This window comes from Cervus elaphus, chromosome 5 (assembly GCF_910594005.1).
Source record: "Cervus elaphus chromosome 5, mCerEla1.1, whole genome shotgun sequence".
NCBI lineage: Eukaryota > Metazoa > Chordata > Mammalia > Artiodactyla > Cervidae > Cervus > Cervus elaphus.
In genome coordinates this window covers 91,532,908-91,558,577 of record NC_057819.1, presented here as the reverse complement: position 1 = coordinate 91,558,577, position 25,670 = coordinate 91,532,908, and the positions used below count along the sequence as shown (strand labels likewise).

At 34.2% G+C, this 25,670-nt stretch overlaps 1 protein-coding gene across 4 annotated transcripts in view; it reads left to right on the top strand.

The window, feature by feature from the left end:
• Nucleotides 1–25,670, top strand: part of NF1 (neurofibromin 1) — a 240,517-nt gene that overhangs the window by 81,083 nt on the left and 133,764 nt on the right. For 3 of the 4 annotated variants that reach the window (XM_043903122.1, XM_043903123.1, XM_043903119.1), the window contains exons 9-17: nucleotides 477–650; nucleotides 1,298–1,420; nucleotides 1,673–1,747; nucleotides 6,917–7,048; nucleotides 9,150–9,284; nucleotides 11,623–11,736; nucleotides 22,409–22,488; nucleotides 23,953–24,076; nucleotides 25,444–25,605. In XM_043903122.1, coding sequence (XP_043759057.1) covers nucleotides 477–650; nucleotides 1,298–1,420; nucleotides 1,673–1,747; nucleotides 6,917–7,048; nucleotides 9,150–9,284; nucleotides 11,623–11,736; nucleotides 22,409–22,488; nucleotides 23,953–24,076; nucleotides 25,444–25,605 — 1,119 coding nt within the window. The remainder of the gene's footprint in view (nucleotides 1–476; nucleotides 651–1,297; nucleotides 1,421–1,672; nucleotides 1,748–6,916; nucleotides 7,049–9,149; nucleotides 9,285–11,622; nucleotides 11,737–22,408; nucleotides 22,489–23,952; nucleotides 24,077–25,443; nucleotides 25,606–25,670) is intronic. The other variant, XM_043903121.1, reaches the window with a different exon arrangement.

Sequence of the window (25,670 nt, the reverse complement as noted above, 5' to 3'; positions counted from 1 at the left end):
TTCTGTGAAGAATGGAATTGAGAGCAATAGAACAGCTTTCAATATATCCTTAGTTAGAAGGCTGAAGGTTGAATATAGCCTGGAGTTTTAGGTAAAGATGGAACAGTTTGAGATAGACCATAACCAAGAAAGAATAGTGTTTAGAAATTAAAGGTAATATAAAAAGAGAATTTGATCAGCTAAATTCAGGGTTGAAAAGTCAACTACATTGTTTGGGAAGGACTGTTTCTCATGTTCCTTTAATAATTCAGCAAAGAAAGGGAAGAACAGATCTTTTTTTGGGGGGGATTCAAGAATCGTTTAAATTATGACAACTACTTAAAATTATGAAATTTAAAACCGTAAGTATCAATTATGTATCAGTATTTCTATAGAGAGTACAGTTTTTAGTGGCTGATAATTTGCTACTTTATTAGATCAGTCTGAAATCCAAGAAATTTCATATATCATCTCATTGCTGTATTTGAATTTTGTAGAAGTTGTTTCTGGACAGTCTGCGAAAAGCACTTGCCGGCCATGGAGGAAGCAGGCAGCTCACTGAAAGCGCTGCAATCGCCTGTGTCAAACTGTGTAAAGCAAGTACTTACATTAATTGGGAAGATAACTCTGTCATCTTTCTACTGGTTCAGTCCATGGTGGTTGATCTTAAGGTAACATGCTTATTATTTCTCTTATACAAACTTAAAAATGTTAAATGAAAAATAAATCTCTAGTATAAATACTATACTAGTTTATTTTGAAAATCACTGCTAACACAAAAGTTCTGAGTCTTCTTCCTTGTGGCTAAGCTGGTAAAAAATCTGCCTGCAGTGCGGGAGACCTGGGTTCGATCCCTGGGTTGGAAAAATCCCCTGGAGAAAGGAACGGCTACCCACCCCAATATTCTGGCCTGGAGAATTCCATGGACTGTATAGTCCATGGGATTGCAAAGAGTTGGACACGACCAAGTCACTTTCACTTCCACTTTATTAAATTCATAGGACCTGCTTTTGCTACTGCTCCTCAGGCTACATTAAGTGGCTTAGAATATGAAGAAAACACAGAATTAACCAGTTTTCTTAAATTACCATAAATATTCAGACTTGGGTTTAAAATAAGGTAGAAATTTGGGCCTGAAAGGAACCATATGTGGTCTAGTAAGAATTTTATCATGAACCACAACATTAGCACTTTATGTTTCCTCTGGCAACTACATGTTACTGCCATCTGTGTGGATGATGTGTTGTTATTAAGTACTAGTAGTAAAAACACTGCGTGATTGTTGAAAAGCTTTTATTTTCGCTTGGAATTTTCATAGAACCTGCTGTTTAATCCGAGTAAGCCATTCTCGAGGGGCAGTCAGCCGGCAGACGTGGACCTCATGATCGACTGCCTTGTTTCCTGCTTCCGAATAAGCCCTCACAATAACCAACACTTCAAGGTGAGAGCATCGGTTTGCATCAGTTTCATTTACTGACGCTGTTGATCCTTTATAAATGCGAAATGAGTAGAAAGATGATAGATTGCACCTTTATCAGTATTTCTTTTTATATGTTAAAGTTAGTTTCAAGATCCTAAAAAATGTGTTCTGTTTTTAAAAATTTCCTTTTTGTTGTTTCTTTTGTCCTCGTGTATGTTACTATATATTTTTCTTATAGAAATAGCTTACTGTTTTTTTTTCTTTCCTCTGTAGATCTGCCTGGCTCAGAATTCCCCTTCTACATTTCACTATGTGCTGGTAAATTCACTCCATCGAATCATCACCAATGTAAGTCCAAAAGGTATTGCTAAATTGCTTAAAATTTTTTCTTTCTTCCTATCTTATTTCTTTTTAAGAACGGTATTTCTGATTTGCAAAAGATTTTGAATTTAGATGTATGATACAGGAAGATTTCTCATACATGATTCTATCTAATAACTGACAATACAATTGTATTTTTCATATTTAATCTGAATCCCAGGACCCTTACTGAGGAAGGTGGAATTAATAGGATCCTTTGGAAAGATTAAACTTAAAAGATTTTTGGGTCAAAACCCTTGAGAACAGTGTCACTGAAAATATAATTTAACGTTTTCATCCTAAAGCTCTACGTATTATTTTAATACTCAGCTCTTTCCCAGCATTTGATAACATTCTGAATTGTCACCTTACTGTTTAAGTTAAAAGTAGCAGTATTTATGTTGTAGCTCATTATGTACATTAAAGAAAAATGGTGAGATCATATTTGTACTTTTATTCCTTAAACAAATGAAACAATACTTTGAGGTGTTTACATGGCACAAAAGCATATCAGACAAAATAAGTAAATTCATTAAAAAGTACTTGTGAAGGCTTCAGCTGTGATGTGAGTGTGTTAAGTGGAAAGATAGTAACCATACCACATTTGGACCATGGATTTAAAAATTTCTATTCTTCTAAATCATATTTTGAGGGTTTTTAAGATGTTATAGTAGGTGTTACTCCTTTTCATCCACTTTCATCCATTGTTAGATATTCACATGTATATGTAAATTGTTCAACTTTTTCCTTTTTTCCTCCCTTAAAAAAAGACTTTAATCATTGTTAACTTAGGTATATTTGTCCTCTTTATAATCACATTTCACTTTAAGAGTGTGTCTCTAGGGAGTTAAAGATGTCCTTCCCACCTTCATTGCTTTGGATGTATTGAATTATACCAAATTCTGCCACATTTTCTTTTATCCATTCCTGCAGAAGAGTAATAACTATTAATAAAACTATTTGGTGACACATTTAGTTTTCCTCAGTGGGGTGCTGGTAGCATTTTTGGTCAGTACAGTCTTTGTTATGCAGAATTGCTTTGTGTATTGTAGGACATTTGGTATCCTTGGTCCTCATTTCATTAAGTACCATTTGTGCCACTTCCTTTCTCTCCCATCTCTGCCCCCAGACTTTATGAATAACTAAAAATGCCCGAGGGAATGATTATTCTCTCAGTTGAAGATCAGTTATAAGTAGAAGTAACATTAACTACTGTTTCTTTCAAAAGGGAAAGTTTAATGAATCTGATATGGCAGATAAGGTATATTTGTAGTAAAAACTTAGAAAATTTTATGCTTTACTTTTGCCAATGTAATGAGTCAGGACATTGTGCCCTTAAGGTTTACTTTCAAGGCCATTACTTAAAAAAAAAGAAACAACAATGATTTTTACCTTTCAATTTTATGTGTAATTCAGAAATAAAATATTACTACTTTTTTATCCTTTGGCTTATAATACTAAAAACATTCCATTTATTAGAGTGGATGGTTTATGTAAATGCTTAAAGCTTGTATTTAATAAACCCAGGTATATATTTTTTTGATACTCTGTGGCTAGTTACTTTAATTGTGAAATATTTTTGTCTACAATTGAATATATAGAGCACTTTCAAGCATGGACTTGGCACTGCTGTAAGTGGCTGAGCTGCTCCTTTGTGGGTTTAAAGCATGCCTGGAGTGGTACTTCATGCATGCCTCAGTGTATATGGTGAAGTGGTTGTGCATCCTCCTATACTCCAGTGCGTACTGCATGTGTGAAGGTGGAGTGTGTCTGTATCAGGCCACGTCTAAGAAATCTATTTTTATAAAGAAAAACCTGTATTGACTAAACTTTTAAAATATTAAGTAAGCATCAGTAACCTTTTAGTGAGTAGCTTGAAAAGGAGCATCAATTTTAGTCTATAAAATAGTTTTAAAGTTGGACCTTAGATAATGATACTTTATCATAGCATAAGATTGTTTGACAAATTGTTTCTTGTTAGGGTTTTTCTTTCCTTTGGTTTGAGGCTAATAGATACTGAATCTAAAGTATTTTCTGACTGAAAAGGACCATGTGTTCAGATGCAAATTTATAGAATTGACTACTATGGAATTTCACTGAATGTAGTTATTATAGAAATGTTTTGTCTTGAAATCACATAAAGTTTTTCTTAAGTATTTGAACTCCTGATCTTAAATTCATTCATAGTAAAAGATTTTCTTTTAAATGATTCTTGGTTCAGTACACCTCATGAGCTCTCTTCTTCCTTGGTTCTTTAGCCAGTTCACAGATTTTTAAAAATTACCACATTCTCAAATTCGATAAGTTTTATTACTGATGTGGTTTTGAGGGTTTATGTAGAAGTAGTAATAATGTTTGCAGTTTTGTTTTGCTTTCGTGACGCATACTCATATTCAGTTCATAAGTACTGTTTTTAGGTCTAAAAGAGTCCTCCCTTAAGATTTCTTCTTAAGAAATCTGAAAATGTAGTAACTGTTCAAATTTGATTATAATTTAAGCTTTTTATCCCTTTCTAAAATGGTACGGGTAGTTCTGTCATCTCTTTTATTATGGAATGCCATAAGTGATGAATTTTAGCTATAAAATCTTTGTTATGTGCTTAATCTTTATAGGCTTCCTTTAGGTTAGTTTAGATATGTTGTTATCATTGGGAAATAAAATAATATACACAATAGGAACCAAATATTTCACCCATCAGTGCAACATGCTGTAGCTGGTATAGTACTTAACACTTACTATTGTTTTTTCCTTATAGCAATTTGCTGTAGTTTACTTATGGATAGTTCACATATTGAGAATGAGATTATCTCTTTCTGCTGAGAGAAATTATTTCCAAGGCGTGTGAAACTTCTTGAAATAATCTTGAAGAATTGCCATATGATCTGCTCGTATTATAAAAGTATTGCCATTTACTTGACAATACACTTAGGATTTTCAAGGACAAAAAAGAACAAGTCTACTTTAATTGACTAGTTTCTGAAAGGACACATTTAATAATTGCTTGGAACACTAAAATTTTTACCAACTACATGATGTCCAGGTTTTAGTGCCTGTTTTATTTGAAAGTGTATCTTGTACTTTAAAACGAATGACTTTATTTGTTATATAAAATAGCAATTATGTCAGTAACTACATCTTAAGTTAAAGTCACATAGGGTATACCTGGTACCATGAGACAGTTTCAGCAGCTATCACAATGACATAATAATTTGGATAGGATGTTACATGGGATGTGTATGTCTTTAAGCAGTTTCTGACATTATGAGTTCAGTATAGTCAGAGGACCCTTATATCAGTGCATTTTGTGATTATTCAGCTTTTGTTACTTTAAGTTGATTAACACAAGCTGTATAAATTAGTAAGTATATGGAAATCAAGGAGTATTGATTGCCATGGGAAAGTCAGGTGACCAAATTGACTAAAGTTTAAGGAATTCACTATATAACTAAGTTAAGAAAACTTAATCATTTGTTAGGAAGTAAATAAAGAATTTGAGAGAAAAATGGAGACAACCATACTGTACAAATAAAAGTATTTCTTCCTTAATAGTGTTGAAGGTTTTTTGTGAATGGAATTAAGTATTGATTTTATTTTGTAAATTGGTTTTATAGTACACTGTAGATGTGTCTTGGCTTCCCAGGTGACACTAATGGTAAAGAATCTGCCTGCCAGTACAGGAGATGCAAGAGACGTAGGTTCAGTCCCTGGGTTGTGAAGATCCCCTGAAGTAGGAAATGGCAGCCCACTTCAGTATTCTTGCCTGAAAAATCCCATGAACAGGGTATGCAGGCGGGCTGCAGTCAATGGAATCACAGAGAGTTGGATACGACTGAGCACATGCACACACATTCATAGATGCGGCTCCACCTGCCAAGTGGCGAATCTCCCTGCCAAGCAGGAAGCGTGGGTTGATCTTTGAGTCGAGAAGATTCCCTGGAGTAGAAAATGGCAACCCACTCCAGTATTCTTGCCTGGAAAATCTCTTGGACAGAAGGAACTTGGTGGGTTACAGTCTGGGGTCACAAAAGAGTCAGACACGATGTAGTGACTAAATAACAACAATCCAGTAAATAGAGTTCATAATCCAAAAGTTTAGGTAATATAACCCGATGCTCCTCAAAATATTCTAAGGGTTAGGGCTAAAAAAATTAAATGCTGAGAATTTAATTAGCTTAGTGTTGAATTAGAAGGAACTTGGGAACAAGATATGAAGCTATTATATCGCCTTATCTACTGTTTCAAATTGTTCTTGCAGGTATTTTTTGTTACAGGAGTATTATAAAGCCTGTGTTTTAAGTAATCCTGTTCCCTGCATACTCTCCATTAGGTAGTGAAAAATTCATCCAGTCATTTTTGTATTCACAGAGAGACAATAGTTTTAGTGATTTTCATAGTTGTCATTTTTCATAATATAGTTATTACTTCATTTAAAAGTTACACTTTCAAATAAAATAGGCACTAAAAACTAGAATCAAAGCTAAACAAATTGAACTACAGAAAAATATTTACATAAAAAAACCCAGTTACCTTTAAAAATATTTAGCTATGATCATTTTGTCTTTGTGGTGATCATTAGTCTTCTCATGTATTGTGCCATCATTGCATATCAATTTAAGATTATAGGTTTACTAATAGCTTTATCTCATTTACTAATTTCATGTTGTAATTATCATTGCTGTTTGTCTGTAGGCGTATGAGTAATAGTTTACCACATATTCCTTCAACACCGTGTTGAACCACTGATCTCTTTTAAAACTGATAATAGCGTTCTTGCTTTGGGACAATATATACTATATATGCATACGTTTCTGAAATGTGTAAAACATTAAACTTACAAAAAAAAGCTTGGCTGCAGAATTAGCTCTTTACTCTCTGTCTTTCAGCCTTGTTAGATTATCAGTGAGAAAAGACAGTCTCGTGTTCATGCTCGTGCAGTGGGCGCTTTGTCTCATGCTCATTATGATAATAAAGCAGATGTGTGGTTTGGTGTTTGAATTAAAGACATTACTTGAAGACTTTGGAAATCATAGTGTGTGTTTGCATGGTCTTAGAAAGTTTCTTACCAAGTAATCAACCATAAAACCACAGTGATAACCAGAGCATATAACTCGTGCAAATTTGGACTTTTTCTTTCGTATGGTCTCTGTTTTCCTCCAGTCTGCGTTGGATTGGTGGCCTAAGATTGATGCTGTATATTGCCACTCAGTTGAACTTCGAAATATGTTTGGTGAAACACTTCATAAAGCAGTCCAGGGTTGTGGAGCACACCCAGCAATACGAATGGCCCCGGTAAGATTAATCGTGAATTTTGATTTCCATCTTCTTGAGATTGCATTTTTTTTCAGTATCTTTATCCCATTCTTGCTGTTTTGATTATTTTAGAAAATCAAATGAGACTTTTCAGTAAGAATTGTGGTATGTCGAATACTGCAGTAGTGTTGCAATGCTAGTTAATGATGTATGTTTTCTACTATTTCAGTGGGTTAAACTTTTTCTTAGAGATATTTTCTGACAAAATGCTGTTAAAATCTTAGTGAATGTCACCTTTTCTTTTTTTGGTTTCTTTTTCCTTCAATTTTTCCTTATGAATCAAAATACTTTGATTAGCTCCTTATCTTTTGGGGATGCGAGGGGGAAACTGACTCCTGGGCTAGAGTGAATGTTCCTGCTAACGCACTGTTTTGCCCATTGGATGCTACATATTGTACACGGGAAATTAGAAATAGAATTCAAAGTTTATATTTAAAAATATCTCACATTTCATTAAACAAAAGGACAAAAATCTCCAGTGCTCTTGGGCATTATAACAAACACTTTTCTCATACATAAACATTGGGAATAATTGCTGCATGTTATAGAGAACACACCTTTCCTTTTTACCTTTGAAAGACAGCTTGTTTTCATGGACATTTTTTATTAAGAGTCCGTAGATGCTGGATAATCTCCCATCTGTGTATTTGCATATGCTGCTGCTGCTAAGTTGCTTCAGTCGTGTCTGACTCTGTGCGACCCCATCCCTGGAATTCTCCAGGCAAGAACACTATGTGCGTAAAAAAGCATACATGTCAAAAGCATGTATTTTTGTTTCCTTTTAAAAGAAAAGGGAAGATGTTTTCTAAGAGTAGATAAAAAGGTAGTATTGGATCCAGAATATAATGTTGGATTTTTGGTTGAATAACATCCATAATTATAGTATTCTACAATAGTATCTCTGTAATTGAAACACATTTTCCATGATTGAATTTTTCTCAAAGAAAGCTTTCTTTGTTCTATCAGTGTTCTTCTGGCAAAATACGTGCATTCTGTAACTTGGGAGATGGAATGCCATTAAAGGAAAAAGAAAAAGTTAAACTATTAAATACAGAGATTGCCTGTGTAGCATATTCCATCAAATCTAAGAAACACCTATTTAACATTTCTGAATTTGGGGGTGGATCTTATTTGTATGATATCTTGCGGTTGACAATTTTCATTCCTTATGATACGTAAAATAATGATGCATCTTACAGTTGATAATGTCATTGTTTCTATGAAATGTTTATATATATGTATATGAGATATTTTATTACATGAGTTACTCACTGTATCTGTGAGAGCTATAGAATAAATATTTTACCCCTGTTCTAACATTTGGAAAATCGCTTTTAACAGGAGTCCACCAACCTTATTTTAAAGATTTTAGTATTTTAGCAGATTTTCACTTAAACTTTTTCAAGATTATATAAAAATATATATAAGATTATATAAGAATATGTAAGAGGAAGGCTGAGCACTGAAGAATTGATGCTTTCAAGTTGTGGTGCTGGAAAAGACTTGAGAATCCCTTGGTCAGCAAGGAGATCAAATCAGTCAATCCTAAAGGAAATCAACCCTGAATATTCATTGGGAGGACTGTTGCTAAAGCTGAAGCTCCAATACTTCGGCCACCTGATATGAAGAGGCCGGCTCATTGGAAAAGACCCTGATGCTGGGAAAGATGGAAGGCAGAAGGAGAAAGGGGTGCCAGAGGATGAGATGTTAGATAGCATCACTGACTCAGTGGACATGAATTTGAGCAAACTCAAAGATAGTGGAGGACCAGGGAGTCTACTAGTGCTATAGTCCATGGGATTGCAAAGAGTCGGATACAACTTAGTGACTGAACAACAACAGAAATAAGAACAATATAGACGTGCAAAAATACTTTTTATTTGCTTTTTAAGCTTGATTGTGTTAATCTTATACTTTCTATTGAATGTTTCTACTAATACCATACATTTGGTGCTATAAAATATGTCCCTTTATTTTTCAAAGTTTTTAAAAAATAGATTTATTTGAAAATGTTGAATGGCTATTATCATGATTCTGATGTCTGATTCTTAGAAGGTAAATGTCATGTTTTTGTTTTTAGAGTCTTACATTTAAAGAAAAAGTAACAAGCCTTAAATTTAAAGAAAAACCTACAGACCTGGAGACAAGAAGCTATAAGTATCTTCTCTTGTCCATGGTGAAACTAATTCATGCAGATCCGAAGCTCTTGCTTTGTGTGAGTAGTTTTTGTAAAATGCCTTGAAATTATTATACTAACTTAATTTGGTTTAACTGAAATGCCAAAACCTTGAGGGTGATTATTAGCTCAAGAACACTTACTGAACCTTCCTGATCGTATGTGAAACTTGACATTCCTAAGAAAGTGAACTTATAGAGATTACTAATATAATTAGATCAGATCGTACCCTTGTGTCTTATTTTTTCTTATGATTAAACTAACATGTTTTGGTGAGATCTTCTGTCTATACCCTGCTACCAGATTATGTATTATTCAGATATAATCCTAGGATGGGGTTTGGATAATGAAGCAACCATAAATCAAGTGCTTTCTGTATCTGTTCAGTTGTTTTTTTTTTTAAGTCTCCAATCGCTCTTACCTAAAAATTGAGCTTTTCTATCCTTATTTCCTCCTATCATCAGCCTTTTATTATCACTGACTTTGCCTGCCTATACTGTATTGGGAGGAAAAGGAGATAAAAATGAGTATGGTTAGCATTCAAGTATTGTGGTTATTCTTCTCTTATAGCCTGAGATGGTATTAGATTCCTGAGAGCATTACTGTAATACACAAGATAATTAGGAACTAACAAATGAGAATGAGTGGTAATTATATGAATGCTGAGAAGCATGGGCTCTGGAGACTTACTAGCTGTGTGATTTGGGTGACTTACCCCTCTATGCTTTGGCTTTCTTTTTTTTTCTTGACCACACCATGGGTCATGCAGGGTCTTAGTTCCCTGAGCAGGGGTTGAACCAGTTCCCCAACCAGGGATTGAACCCATGCCCCTTGCTTTGGAAGTGTGGAGTCTTAACCACTGCACCACCAGGGAAATCCATGTGCTTTAGTTTTCTTATTTGAAATATTGTGATAATGATAATAATTTGTATTGTTAAGCAGACTGAGATATTATGTGTCATGCTCTTAGGAACAATGCAGAATAAATGCATAATGAGTACTACATAAATGTTAGGATGTTATTACTATTATTAAAATACAGTTAACATTAACATTAATATTATTAATGCCCCAAACATAGCAGAAATATATTTTGAAGCTCATAGCATAACATATTTAACCTCTGTGGAATTTTCCAGTCCTGGGAAAATAGTGTCTAAAACAATTTCCTGTTACTTTGAGTAACAGGCTTAAGTGCTAAGTATACTTTTAATTTTGATGGTATATTTTTCAAGTTACTATACTATAGAAATCTATAAACTGATGTCCATAGTTTCAAGAGTTCTTTGAACCCCCTGAATTTAAAAAATATTTTTTTCTGAGAGAGGGAGGAGAAATAGAATTCCCAAAAGAATTAGTGACCCCCAGAATGGCCTCTGTTGTTTTGAACTCTTTGAAAAGTCCATCCAAATTTGGAAGTCTGATAGAAGAAATTGTTAGAACTTTGGTATGGAAAAAGTCTTAAAATCCATCATTAAGACTTTATAAAAGGAATGAAATACCTTTTCCCCTCATTTCTTTGTTATGTAGCACACATTACTTGAGGTGTTACTTCATCATGCATGTCATATATTAGCATCACTCTGTTTGCATGGCTGTAATTCAGGATCAAAGAATGCATCAGTCACCAGTGCCTTCTGTGTTAAATATTTTATTGTCAAGGAACAAGAATTTAAGCAAAACATACTATTTTCCAAGTTTGAAATTAGCAGACAGAAACAGATCAAAGTTGAAATTATTTTCTTTGCTGCCATCTAGTGGTTAAACAACTTTTCTCAGAGTAATGAAAGAAAGTTAAAATAGTGAAAGGTTCATTGTAAATATTTGATTATTTTATATTTTTACTTACAAAAAAACCTAAATCTTTGTAAGTCGGATAAATATAGGAATAACTACTAAATGATCTCAATCATGATATTTTAAAGTAATGTGTTTTTATTGTCTTAACAAGAGCAGTTTTTTAATTAATTTATTTATTTTAATTGGAGGATAATTACTTTACAATATTGTGGTGGTTTTTTGCTATACATCAACATGAATCAGCTGCAGGTACACTTGTGTCCCCCCATCATGAACCCCCCTCCCATCTCCCTCCCAGCAGCTTTTTTTTTTTTTCCCCAGCAGCTTTTAATTTAAAAAAGTCTTATGATGTTTATTTTTGAGGTAAAATTCACATATGATGAAATTTGCTGACAATTCATTGGGGTTTGGTATGTATACAAGGTTGTGTAGCCATCACCGCTGTCTAGGTCTAGAACATTTTTATCACCTCAAAAATAAACTTAAAACCCATTAGCAGTCAGTCTCCGTTCCCTCCACCCTTCGGCCCTTGTCCTATAATTTTGTTTTTAATTGAAATTTGCTTTTTTATTTGCAGAATCCAAGAAAACAGGGGCCTGAAACCCAAGGCAGTACAGCAGAATTAATTACAGGGCTTGTCCAGCTGGTCCCTCAGTCACACATGCCAGAGATTGCTCAGGAAGCCATGGAGGTAAGGGGAACAGGAATTCTAGGCTCTTGAATGTAGCATTGTAACTGTGTGATTCTCATTTTTAAAAGTCTATTCCTTAAAAATTTTTTCCTTAAGAATTTTTTATCCAATTTTTAATGGTTACTTTCCATTTAGAGTTACTACAAAATATTGCCTGTATTCCCCATGTTGTACAATACATCCTTGAGCCTACCTTACATCCAGCAGTTTGTACCTTCCACTCCCCAATACCTGTATTGTCCACCCCTGGAACTCCCTCCACTGGTAACCCCTAGTTTGTTCTCTGTATTTGTGAATGTGCTTCTTTTTTGTTATATTCACTGGTTTGTGGATATTTCAGTTTCCACATATAAGTGATATCATATGGTACTTGTCTTTCTCTGACTTACTTCATATAGCATAATGTCCACCAAGTCTGTCTGTGTTGCTGCAAATGGCAACATTTCTTTCTTTTTTATGACTGAGTAGTATTCTATTGTATGTATGTGTGTGTGTGTGTGTGTGTGTATGTACGTACACACACACCACATCTTTATACATTCATGTATATAAAGACACATTCATATGTCCATTGATGGACACTTAGGTTGTTTCCATATCTTGGGAATTGTAAATAATACTGTTATAAACATTGGGGTGTACGTATCTTTTCTAATTAGTGTTTTTAGTTTTTATGGATATGTACCCATAAGTGGAATTGCTGGGTTATACGGTGGTTCTATTTTTAGTTTTTTTAAAGAACCTCCATACTGTGCTCTACAGTGGCTGTACCAATTTACCTTCCTGCCAACAGTGTACAAGGGTTCCCTTTTCTCCATGCTCTCGCCATCATTTGTTATTTGTGGTCTTTTTGATGATAGCCATACTGACAGGTGTGAAGTAACATCTCATGTGGTTTTGATTTTCATTTCCCTGATGATTAGTGATGTTGAGCATCTTTTCATATGCCTGTTGTTTATTTGTATGTCTTCTTTGAAAACCTGTGTATTCAGTTCTTTTGCCCATTTTTTAAAATTGGGTTGTTTGGGTTTTTTTTTTTTTTTATGTTGAATTGTATGAGCTATTTATGTATGTTGAATATTAATCTCTTATCAGTCATATAATTTGCAAATATTTTCTCCCATTCAGTAGGCTGTTTTTGCATTTTGTCAATGGTTTTCTTTGCTGTGCAAAAGCTTTTAAGTTTAATTAGGTCCAATTTGTTTACTTTTGCTTCCCTTGCTTTAGGAGACAGATCTAAAAAAATACTGCTACTGTTTATGTCAACGAGTATTCTGCTTGTATTTCCTCTAGGAGTTTTATGGTTTCTGGTCTTGCATTTAAGTCCTTAATCCATTTTGAGTTTATTTTTATGTATTGTGTTAGAGAATGTTCTAATTTCCTTATTTTACGTAAGGAAAATAGCTGTCCAGTTTGCTCAGCACGACTTATTGAAGAGCCTGTCTTTTCTCCATTGTGTATTCTTGTCCCCTTTGTCATAGTTTGACTGTAAGTGCATGGATTTATTTTGGGGTTCTCTGTCCTGTTCCATTGATCAGTGTTTTGTGCTAGTACCGTACTTTTTGATGACTGTAGTTTTGTAGTACAGCCTAAGGTCCGGGGGCATGATTCCTCCAGGTGTGTTCTTTCTCAAGTTTGTTTTGGCTTTTTTGGATCCTTTGTGTTTCCGTACAAATTTTAAAATTATTTTTTTCTGATTCTCTGAAAAATACCATTGGTGTTTTGATAGGGATTGCATTAAATCTATAGAGTGCCTTGGGTAGTATAGTCATCCCAACAATATTGATTCTTCCAACCCAAGAACATAGTGTATCTGTCAATATGTGTGTTATCTTCAATTTCTTTGATCAGTGTCTTTTAGTCTTTTGGAATATAGGTCTTTTGCCTCCTTAGGTAGATTTATTCCACGGTATATAACTTTTTTTTTTTAATGCAATGGTAAATGGGATTGTTTCATTAATTTCTCTTTCTAGTATTTCATAATTAGTTAAAGAAATGCGGCAGATTTCTGTGTATTAGTTTTGCACCCTGTAACTTTACTGAATTTACTGATGAGTTCTAATAGTTTTTTGGTAGTTGTCTGTAGAATTTTATATGTATGGTATCATGTCATATGTGAACAGTGACTGTTTTAATCTTCCTTTCCAATTTGGATTTCTTTAATTTCTTTCTCTGATTGCTGTGACTAGGACTTCCAAAACTGTGCTGAATAAAAGTGGCAAGAATGAGCATCCTTGTCTTGTTCCCTTGATTTTACAAGGAAGTGCTTTTAGGTTTTCACCATTGAACATGATGTTAGCTGTGGGTCTGTTGTAAATGGCCTTTGTCGAGGTATGTTCCCTCTATGCCCACTTTCCAGAGAGTTGTTTTTGATCACAAATGGATGTTGAATTTTATCAAAAGCTTTTTTTGTGTCATTTGAGGGTCGTAGGATTTTTATTTTTCAGTTTGTTAATGTATCACATTGGCTGATTTGTAGATATTAAAACATTCTTGCATCCCTGGAATAAGTCCCACTTGATCATGGTGTGTGATCCTTTTAATGTATTTTGCTAAGTTTTTGCTAATACTTTGTTGAGAATTTTTACATCTGTGTTCATCAGTGATATTGGCCTACAATTTTTTTTGTGAAATATTTGTCTCATTTTGGTATCAAGGTGATGGTAGCTTCATAGAATGAGGGAGGAAGCAGTCCTTCCTATGCAATAGTTTGGGAAGGATAGGTATTAGCTCTTCACTAAATGGTAGAATTCACCTGTGAAACCATCTGGTCCTGAGCTTTTGTTTGTTGAGAATTTTTAAATTATTGATTCAATTTCATTACTGGTGATTGGTCTGTTCATATTTTCTATTTCTTCTTGAGTCAGTCTTGAAGATTGTACCTTTCTAGGAATTTGTTTTTTTTCCCTAGAGTATCCCATTTTATTAACATGTAACTGTTCATGGTTATCTCTTATGATCCTCTGTATTTCTGTGGTGCCAGAAATACAACTTCACCTTTTTCATTTCTGATTTTATATTTTAGGCCCTCTCCCTTTTTTTCTTGATGAGTCTGGCAAAAAATTTATCAGTTTTATCTTTTCAAAGAACTGCTCTTAGGTTCATTGATTTTTTTTTTTTTTTAGTCTCTATTTAAATATTTCTGCTCTGATCTTTATGATTTTCTTCTACTAACTTTGGGTTTTGTTTGTTCTTTTTCTCATTTCTTTAGGTTTAAGTTTAACTTGTTTATTTCAGATTTTTCTAGTTTCCTGGGCTAGGCTTCCTCTTAGAACTAGGGGGATCTTCCCTCTTAGAACTGCTTATGCTGCATCCCATAGATTTTGGATCATTGTGTTTTCATTTTCATTTGTCTGCAGGTATCTTTTTATTTCTTTGATTTCTTCAATAACCCATTGGTTGTTTAGTAGCATATTGTTTAACTTCCATATGTTTGTGCTTTCCTTATTTTTTCCTTGATGTCTAGTCTCATAGTGTTGTGGTTGGAAAAGACTCTTGATATGATTTCAGTCTTCTTAAATTTATTGAGACTTGTGGTCTAGCATGTGATCTATCTTGGAGAATGTTCCATGTACACCTGGAAAAGAGTGTGTGTTTTGCTGCTTTTGGATGGAATGTTTTCTGTATATCTGTTAGTTGATCTAGTCTAATGTGTCGTTTAAGGCCAGTGTTTCCTTATTGGCTTTCTGTGTGGATGATCTGTCCATTGATGTAAATGATTTGTCAAAATCACCTACTATTATTGTGTTACTGTCAGTTTCTCCCTTTATATCTGTTGATATTTGCTTTATGTATTTAGGTTATTCTCTGTTGGATAATAAAGAGACACATCTTATTATTACAAAGGGGTCCAATCCATTAAAAAAAATAAAACTTCATGTGAGTCTAATAACAAAGATTTAAAATATATAAAGCAAAAATACATAAAATTTCCAAATATATAATATAAAAACATGTAAAAGGACAGATAGACATACATAGTTATAGCAAGACACTTAAGTATACCTTTCTCAATATCTGATAGAATAAGCCAGGAAACAAATAGTAAGGATAGAAGATTTGAAAAACATGATTATCAAATTTGACCTATTTGACACATATGGAGAACTACATTCAATAAGTGCACTTTCTTTTCAAGTACATGTGGGATGTTTAGTATATCTTGAGTAAGTGTCATACAAATTCTGAAGGATTCAATCATTCAGAATTTTTTATCACCAATTGAAATTAAGCTAGATAGCAAATAACAGAAAGCTTTATGAAATATCAAGTGATTATATAGTTGACCCTTGAACAACAATGGGTGTGAACTATGCAGGTCCAGTTATATGCAGATTTTTTGGACATATTGGAAACATTTTTGTGCATTTGTGACAGTTTGAAAAAACCTGCAGGTGAATTGCTGGCTTTGCAATATCAAAACAATTAAGAAAAGGTATGTCATGGCATATAATATATCTGGTTACCAGTCTGTATTATCATTTTTGGGGGATCATTTATTATACCTTTTTACTTTTCTTAATTGAAGTATTACAAAAATTAAGAAAAATGTTTTTGGCTTCCCTGATGGTAAAGAATCCACCTGCAATGCAGGAGACCCTGGGTTCGATTCCTGGGTTGGGAAGATCTGCTTGAAAAGGGATAGGCTACCCACTCCGGTATTCTTGGGCTTCCCTTGTGGCTCAACTGATAAAGAATCTGCCTGCAACATGAGACCTGGGTTCGATCCCTAAGTTGGGAAGATCTCCTGGAGAAGGAAACGGCTACCCACTCCAGTATTCTGGCCTGGAGAATTCCATGGACCTTATAGTCCATGGGAGTCACAAAGAGTCAGACATGACTGATTGACTTTCACTAATTGAAATATATTTGATTTACAATATGTTAATCTCTGCTATACAGCAAAGTGATTCAATTTACATATATGCATTCTTTTTCTAATATTCTTTTCCACTGTTTCATCACAGAATATTAAATATAGTTTCCTGTGCTATACAGTAAACCTTGTTGTTTATCCAAATATTATCATTTACTACATAAAATATATATAAATCTACTATAAAAAGTTAAAATTTACAAAAGCTTACAGTCTGTACTTAGTGTCTTTCAGTCAAAAGAAATGTAAGCAAATGTAAAGATGCAGTATTAAATCATAATTGCATAGAGGACTTCCCTGGCGATTTAGTGGTTGAGACTCTGCCCTTCTAATGCAGGGTCTTGGGTTCGATCCCTAGTCGGGGAATTTAAGATCCCATGTGCCACCTGGTGTGGCCAAAAAATAAAAAATCCTAGTTGTATAACGTTAACTATAGTACATACTATACTACTGTAATAACTTCATATCTGTTTTGTTACTATTTTGGTGAGCTCAAGTGTCGTGAGTATCTGCTTAAAATGTTCTCTGAGAAGTTTATCTCTCCCACTAAATTGTATATCAGCAAAAAGTGATCTCTTGGGTTCTCATGTATTTTTCATCATGTTTGGTGCAGTACCAAACCTTGAATAATACCTTGTGACCTACACAGAGTGCACTAGCGATGAAAGCAGAGAAAAGTCATGACATTATAAGAAGCCGAATTGTTTGATATGTGCTATAGATTGAGAGCTGTAGCTGTGGTTGTCTGCCATTTCAAGATAAATGAATCCAATATACAGACTGTTGAGGGAGAGAAATGGAAATTCATGAAGCTGTTGCTGCAACTACTGCAGTGGGCATGAAACCTTGTCCTAATTTTTATTAAATGTCTTTCTCGTATTCAAAAGACAACTTTTATGTGGATGCAGGATTGCTATAAGAAAGGTATACCTATTGACTTCAGCATGATTTGAGAAAAAGTGAAGTCCTTATGTGACAAGTTGAAGCAAAAGGAAAGTGGAGGATCTAAAGCTGGAGAATGTAATGCCTGCAAAGGATGGCTTGACAATTTTAGAAGGAGGTTTGGCTTTAAAAATGTCAAGATAAAGGAGAAGCAGCTTCTGACAACGAGGCAGCAGATGGGTTCCTAGACTCCATTAAGAAAATTATTGCTGGAAAATGATATCAGCCTGAACAGGTTTATAATGTGGATGCAAGTGCCCTATTCTAGGGGGAAAAAAAATGCCACAAAGGACATTTATTAGGAAGAGAAGCAAGCATGAGGATTTAAGGTAGGAAGGGATAGGCTTACCTCTACTGCTTTGTGCAAATACAGTATGATCAAAACTGCCCTAATCTATAACATATGGCTTCTAACTCCCAAGGCTGGGATGGAAAAGATAGATACCAGTTGCTAGTCTTTTAGTTGTATAACAAGAAAGCCTACACAGTGAGGATCGTTTTTTGGGTTAGTTCCATCAATGCTTAGTTACTGGAGTGAGGAAGCATCTTGCCAGTAGTGGACTGACTTTTAAAGGTCTTTTGATACTGGACTGTGCCCCTGGCCACCCAGAACCCCATGAGTTTAACACTGAAGATGTCAGAGTGGTCTCATTGCCCAAAACATGTCTCTAATTCAGCTTCTAGATCAGGGGTTCATAGGCACTTTTTAGGCTCATTACACATGGTAATCTATGGAAAGGATTGTTGACACTATGGAAGAGAACCCCAGTAAAGGGAACATCGTGAAAGCCCAGAAGGATTACACTATCGAAGATGCCATCATTGTTACAGAAAAAGTTGATGCATCTTGTAAACATGAAGTAAACTTACAATATTGATCAATACTGGACTGCACTTCAAATGTATTTTCTTTATGATTTCTTAGTAACATTTTGTTTTTACTAGCTTTATTGTAAAAATATAGTATGTAACACATATGACATACAAAAATATGTGTTAACAACTCTGTTATTGGTGAGGCTTCCAGTCAATAGTAGACTATCAGTAGTTAACTTGTTAGGCAGTCAAAAGTTATATGTAAGTTTTTTTACTGCATGGGGGGTCAGCACCCCTAACTTCCTCATTGTTCAAGGGTCAACTGTACTTTGTTTTTATTCATATTCTGCTAATAAATGAATAAATTAGTATAGCCATCATTAAAAATTGGTTTGCAGTATCTACAAAAGCTAAACATACAACTTAGCAATTCTCCTATGTATGTATCCAACAAACATGTTTACCAAAAAACATATAAAATGTTAATAGCATAATTTATAGTATCCCAAAAAGCTGTAAACAGCTCATTTATGAACAGTAGGATAGAGAATAATTTGGATTATTTCATTCCATTGATTACAGCAATGCATAAAGAATAAGCTACTGCTAAGTGCAAAGCGTGAGTGAATCTCACAGACATGATGTTGAGTGAAAACAGCCGAACACAAAAGAGAACATGCTGTATGATTCCCATTACATAAAGTTCAGAGACAGGCAGAGGTTTCTGTGGGGATAGGAGTCAGAACAGTGGCTGCTTTTGTCAGGAGCTGATGACTGGAAAGGAATGTGCAAAGGGCTGCTTCTGAGTGTTGATACTGTTGGTCTCGGCATTGGTTATATGGGATATATACTATTGTGAAAACTCATCAAACTATATATTTAAGATTTACTACTTCATTATTTATCATGCTTTATTTTGCCAAAAATGTTTCAGCACTCATTGTTAGACACTCGTTGCTTGTATTAAGTTTTTATAAAAATAACTTTGGTTTTGGACTGTGAATTTTAAATCATTATTATTGTTGTTTGGTCACTAAGTCACATCCGATTGTTTGCGACCCCATGGCTTGCAGCATAGCAGGCTTCCTTGTCATAACGAGGCTCAAACTCATCTTTATTAATCAAAATAGGAACCGTTACGATCTTGTTTGCCAACGAGAAATAAGTTTTTTTATTCCTATAGCATAAAAATTTGTGCTTCGGGATTTGATGAACTCTTAGCATTTTCTGCCTCCTGCTGGTTGTGGAAGCAACCAGCAAAAAGTTGAGTTGCTTCAAGAAGTGGTAGTTGCTTGGCAAGAGGTCAGGTGAATGTGGTAGATGAGGCAAAACTTAGCCCAGTTTGTTCAACTTTTGAAGCATTGGTTGTGCAACGTGTGTTTAGGCATTGTAGTAGAGAATTGGGCCCATTCTGTTGACCAAAACTGGCTACAGATGTTGTAGTTTTTGGTGCATCTCATAGACTTACTGAGCATTCTTCTCAGATGTGATGGTTTCACCAGGATTCAGAAAGCTGTGTGGAAAAAAAAAAGAAAAAAGAAAGTTGTGTGGATCAGATAGGGAGCAGACCACCACACAGTGACCATGACCTTTTTTGGTGCAAGTTTGGCTTTGGGAAGTGCTTGAGAGCTTCTAGGTCCAACCACTGAGCTCATCATTACCGGTTGTTGTATAGAATCCACTTTTCATCACATGTCACAATCCGATTGTGAAATGGTTCACTGTTTTTGCATAGAATAAGGGAAGACGACACTTCAAAATGATTTTTTTATTTGCAGTCAGCTCATGAGGCACCCAGTTATAGAGCTTTTTCACTTTTCCAATTTGCTTTAAATGCCAATCAGTCATAGAGTAGTTGAGTTCTTTGGCAACTCCTCATGTAGTTATCAGAGGATCAGTTTTGATGATTGCTCTCAGTTGGTCGTTGTCAACTTCTGATGGCCACCCGCTGCACTCCTCATCTTCAAGGCTCATGTCTCCTTTGCAAAACTTCTTGAACCACCCTGCACTGAACATTCATTAGCAGTTCCTGGGCCAAATGCATTGTTAATGTTGCAAGTTGTCTCCGCTGCTTTACAACCCATTTTAAACGTGAATAAAATAATAACGCAAATTTGCTTTTTGTCTAACATCATTTCTATAGTCTAAAATAAATATCAATAGCAAGTAATGTTATTAGCAAAAAAAACATAAAGCAAGAAATGCACATTAAAATGATGTGTAACATAACCACATTTTTTTAAGAATGTATTCTAATGTCAAGTTCAACAATGTAAAAACCACAGTTACTTTTGTACCAAACTAATATATGTGTGCATTGCTGTTGGTTCTATAAACAAGTGTATTCTTTGCATTCTTTTTGGAAAGCTCTTTGACAGTATTTGGCAGGAGCCATACAAATGTCATTTTTTTTTGTCCAAATAATTCCATTCCTGTAATTTTTTAATCCTGTGAATATAAATGAAAAGGAAAAAGCTGTACACATATATGGTTACTGCTCTTAGTTATAATAGAACATAAGGGGAAATTTAAATATTCACTAGTAAGAGGATATGTTCATATTCAATAACAAGAGGACGATATTTCAATTTGGTGAACTATTAAGCATCCATTAAACCATGCAGGTCACATAGCAATATGGAAAATTATGAAATGTCAAATGAGTATACTGTGTATATAGTTTTGTTAAAATTATATGTGGAAAGTTTTAAAATAGAAAGGAACATGAAAAGGAAAATAACCACTGAGGGAGAGAAAAGGCTAATAGATTTTCTTTGAATATTAAAAAAAATGTTAAAATGTTAGAGAATTTGCCACTTAAACTAAAAATGTCAGTAAATAGTACTAAGTTTTTGCACGTTAAGACAAAAATTGAATGTTAATTTGTGCTGTTTTTCCTTGATATGAGGTATAACATATAATTTTTGAAGATTCTCACAGTGCATTGCAGTTTTTAGTAAATATCTCAAAATAATTACAGTGAAAGTATTTGAAATAAGATAATATAGGTCTGATCTTTATACCATTTATAGCTTTTGGAATTATAAAGTTGTCCAAGGTTAGAAATTTACATATTTTCCCCCTAATTTAAAGGGAATCATTGCAGCTTATCATTGCAGCTTATTTGCACAGGTTATCATTGCAGCTCTATTTGCAGTTTATTCATTTGATTTTATTTTAAGAGAAGAAATCAGTTCTCATTATGTGTTCCAAACAATGTTTCATTGTAGTTTTAATACAAAGCTTTAAAGAGGAGTAAAGAATCTCCAAATGAGCTGACCAAGGACTGAGGAATGTACAGGCTCAGTAATGTGCATCTGGGGGAAGCACTGTGAACCTCACCTGTTGGAGTTAAGATAGGGTTGGTTTGAAGGAAGACTCTAGTTCTACTCTGTACTTTCGATGGCATTGATTTATTCAATAGTAGTGTTTTTGTGTGTTAGTTGTATATTCCTGTGCTGTGAGCCAAATCCATTTCAGTTCTACGGTCAATTGAAATATTTTAGGATGAATAATCTCTATGCAATGCAAAATCTGTTTTCCTCCCCCTTTCTCCTTTTTGAAAAATAATTTGACCTTTCTGTTCCAAGAATTTGTGGCAGACAAGATGACTTCTACTTTTAACTTGTGACCTAGAAGTAAAATGTTGTGTATATTAGTTTTGGAGAGCTCTCCTTATTTGGGGGTTAATTTTATTTTCCATAGAGTTCTTTGATACTTACTGAAATCATATTATGTGTGTCTTAAAGCAGTATACTGCTTTACACATGTATACTGCTATTGTGAATTCATCAGTATTTAGCTTATGTGTACGTGCCACTTAAAGTACCAATGCGAGGAATAAAGTGGCTTCATTTTGCGTATATAACCCTAGAGGTTTGGGTTCTTCAGAGCTTTTCTCTTGTGTCTTTTACTGCATGTTGAGGCTATAATTAAGTACCTCAGTTTGTTAGTATTTGTAAAATAAATACTTCAGTGTTACGTTTACCAAATTTTTTTTTTAGTAAGTCTTCTCTCTCTCTTTTTTTAAAAATTCAGGCTCTGCTGGTTCTTCATCAGTTAGATAGCATTGATTTGTGGAATCCTGATGCTCCTGTAGAAACATTTTGGGAAATTAGGTATATGCACCCTTATTTTTTAATTCAACTTAAATTTTAAATTTTTTTTGTCTTTAAATATTAACTCTATATACTTGATTTATTAACTTTATTCACTTATACTGCCAGATGTTTTATGATTTTGTATTTTATTTGACTTGAAATTATTAGGTTATTTCTTATTTTAACTGTAAGAACATTGTCACAGCAAATTAGAAAATAAATTTTTAAAAATTGTGCTAAATTTCATTACCCAACCACAAGTACTATTATTTGGTATGTCTTCTGCTATTTCAAATTTTTACGTGGTTAAACTGTGTTTTAAATTGATTTTTATCATTTATAAACTTAGAGTGTTAAAGTTTTAAATATTAATAGTTTATTTCAGTTTTTTAAACTATAATCTCATGTTTTCAATAATACTGGTGTTTTTTGTAGATAAATTAATATAATGAATATCTGCTTAGAAGGCAAAATTATATGTATATATAATTTTATAATTTATTTCTTTGGTTATATGAATTATTACCTTTCAGTGAGCCTAGAGGTAACACACTGAGGAAAATGGAAGTGTGTAAGCCTCAGGTTTTGTTATTATCTTGTAGAAGTGGGTACACCACGTCACTTGGCAGCTGAGTTAAATCCTGGATTCTGGAGCAGTGCTCTTTGATAGTAATGTAATGTGAATCACATATGTAATTTAAATTTTTCTAGTTGCCACATTACAAAAATAAACAGGTAAAATTAATTTTATAATATATTTTTAAACCCAGTATATATATATAATATTTTAATACACTGATCAATATAAAAGTTATTAATAAAATATTTTATGTTCTTTTTTCTAAAGTCTTCAAAATTTGGGGTGTTCCATACTTACAGGACATCTCAGTTTAGACAAGCCACATTTCACGTGCACTGTGCAGCTCTAGAGTAGAAATAAGCAAACTTTTTCTCTAAAGGGCCAAGTCGGCAATATTTTAGTTTTTGTGGGCCAGGTAGTCTCTTTTGTAACTATTTACTTCTGCTCTTGGGACATCAAAGTAGCCATAGACAATGAATGAGTGGAGTGTGACCATGTTCCACTACAACTTGATTTGCAAAGGCAGATGATGGACTGGATTTGGCCTGCAGGCAGTTGTTTGCCGACCCCTGCTCTAGAGCACCAGGTTTACATACAGTCTGTGCTGTACACCTGATCTGTAATTTTTCCTGAGTCCTCTGTGAGGATGATGCATGGATGAAGTGGTTGGGGGAGAAGGGGGCTTAGAAGTACTTTTTTTTTTTTTAATGTAATCTGTATACTTCCTTTGATTATAGTGCTATTAACATTTTGATAATCATTTCTCTAAAATAAATCCTGGAAAGGAAAATAAGCTTCTCTAAACTTTGTCCATTAATAGAGAATGCCATTCTTTTATACTGACTTTATCTGTATTAGGTTTTTTATTGGCAATGCTGGTAACAGTGAACTTCTTTCTGCAGCTCACAAATGCTTTTTTACATTTGCAAGAAATTAACTAGTCATCAAATGCTTAGTAGCACAGAAATTCTCAAATGGTTGCGGGAAATTTTGATCTGCAGGAATAAATTTCTTCTTAAAAATAAGGTAAGCAAAATGACATCTTTTGAAATGGAAGAATATTTGGAATGGTAATGAAAAGAGATTAAGGAAATGTTTATTAGCGTCTTCAAGGGAAATGTACATGCAGAAGACAATGGCTGACTAATCAGCACTTCAGGTAAAAATTATTTTGAGCCATTACCTTTAAAGCCTCAATCCTGATAAAGTCTAGATGAGTTACGCAGGGTTCTGTGGGGCAGACCTAGGAGGAGTGGGGCCTCTACAATCAAAGAAGATTGAGAAACAACATTTGCTGTCTCTGCTCTCAGGTTCATACATAAGACTTGAATCCAATGTCTAGGCTAGTCCAGAGAATGGTATCTATCTATATATATAAAGAAGCTGAAGGAAAGAGATTGAGGGCCATAAATCTAGGTTTATTTATATTTCTGTGAGAAAGTTATTACCTCTTGAAGATATCAGAAGTTTTCTTCCTCAAGGTTGAGTGAAAAGTTTTGATTCTGAACTATTGAAGCCTGGTGACAGGATTTTGGGGGCTAGAGAAGAGCCTTAAGTTTCTTTTAACATGAAGCTTCTATAATTGGTCAATTAAAAAGTTCTGTTATGGCATAGTTTTAGGAGTACTTGATTCAATAAATTTCTGTCCGTTTCTGGAATGGATGAAATCTGTGGGAAATCTTAAATGTGTCTAATGCATGTGCTTTCAGTGTGCCATGTGGCTTGTTCAATTTTCTCTGTTTAGAAATGAGCTAATGGTGAGTTGGATTTATTCATATCTGGCTTACCTTCATCTGTTATTATAGTAGAATTTGGCATTATGCCAAAGATAAGGAACGAGATTGGAATGCAGCGTTTCATGCCCTTGCCTATAGTATAATTTTCCAGAGGGCAAGCATTAATAATCGAGTAGTGAATCTTGTCCTCTGGTCAATGAAGTCACTCATACTTAGCATATATACCAGTGTTAATTCTAGTTCAGAGGAATTTAATCTCAAAAGAGTCAACTTCCAGTTACCCTGACCATATTGTATGAGGGGAAATCTTTGTTGTTTTTAACTGACTAAAAAGTACATTATATTTTTTGTGTAGTAGATTTATGTTGTTGGTGTTTAACTTGTATCCATGTTAGACCTAGAAATCTTAATTTACATTTCTAGATCTGTTGATTCTGAGTATTTGAAGAGTGGAAAACTGAGAGGAGTTTCAGAGATATTGAGGAAACATTATTTGTACTACTGAGTTTCTAGAGAATGTTTCTCAGTGTGAGGAGGAGTAGGAATGGGAAGGAGAGGTTTTCCAGGATAATCTCAAACAGAAAGGCAACTCATGTAAGTATTTATTTCTCTTGGCTATCAGTGCTTTGAAAAGGCTTACTTATTTTTCCTTTCTAGCAGGCAGATAGAAGTTCCTGTCACTTTCTCTTCTTTTATGGAGTAGGATGTGATGTTCCTTCAAGTGGAAATACCAGTCAAATGTCCATGGATCATGACGAATTACTACGTACTTGTGCTCCTGGAACCTCTCTCAGGAAGGGGAAAGGAAATTCATCCATGGTAAAGGACTTCTTTTGTAGTTTTCTTGTATCATCATCTGTGCTCTGTACTTTTTTTCTGAATTA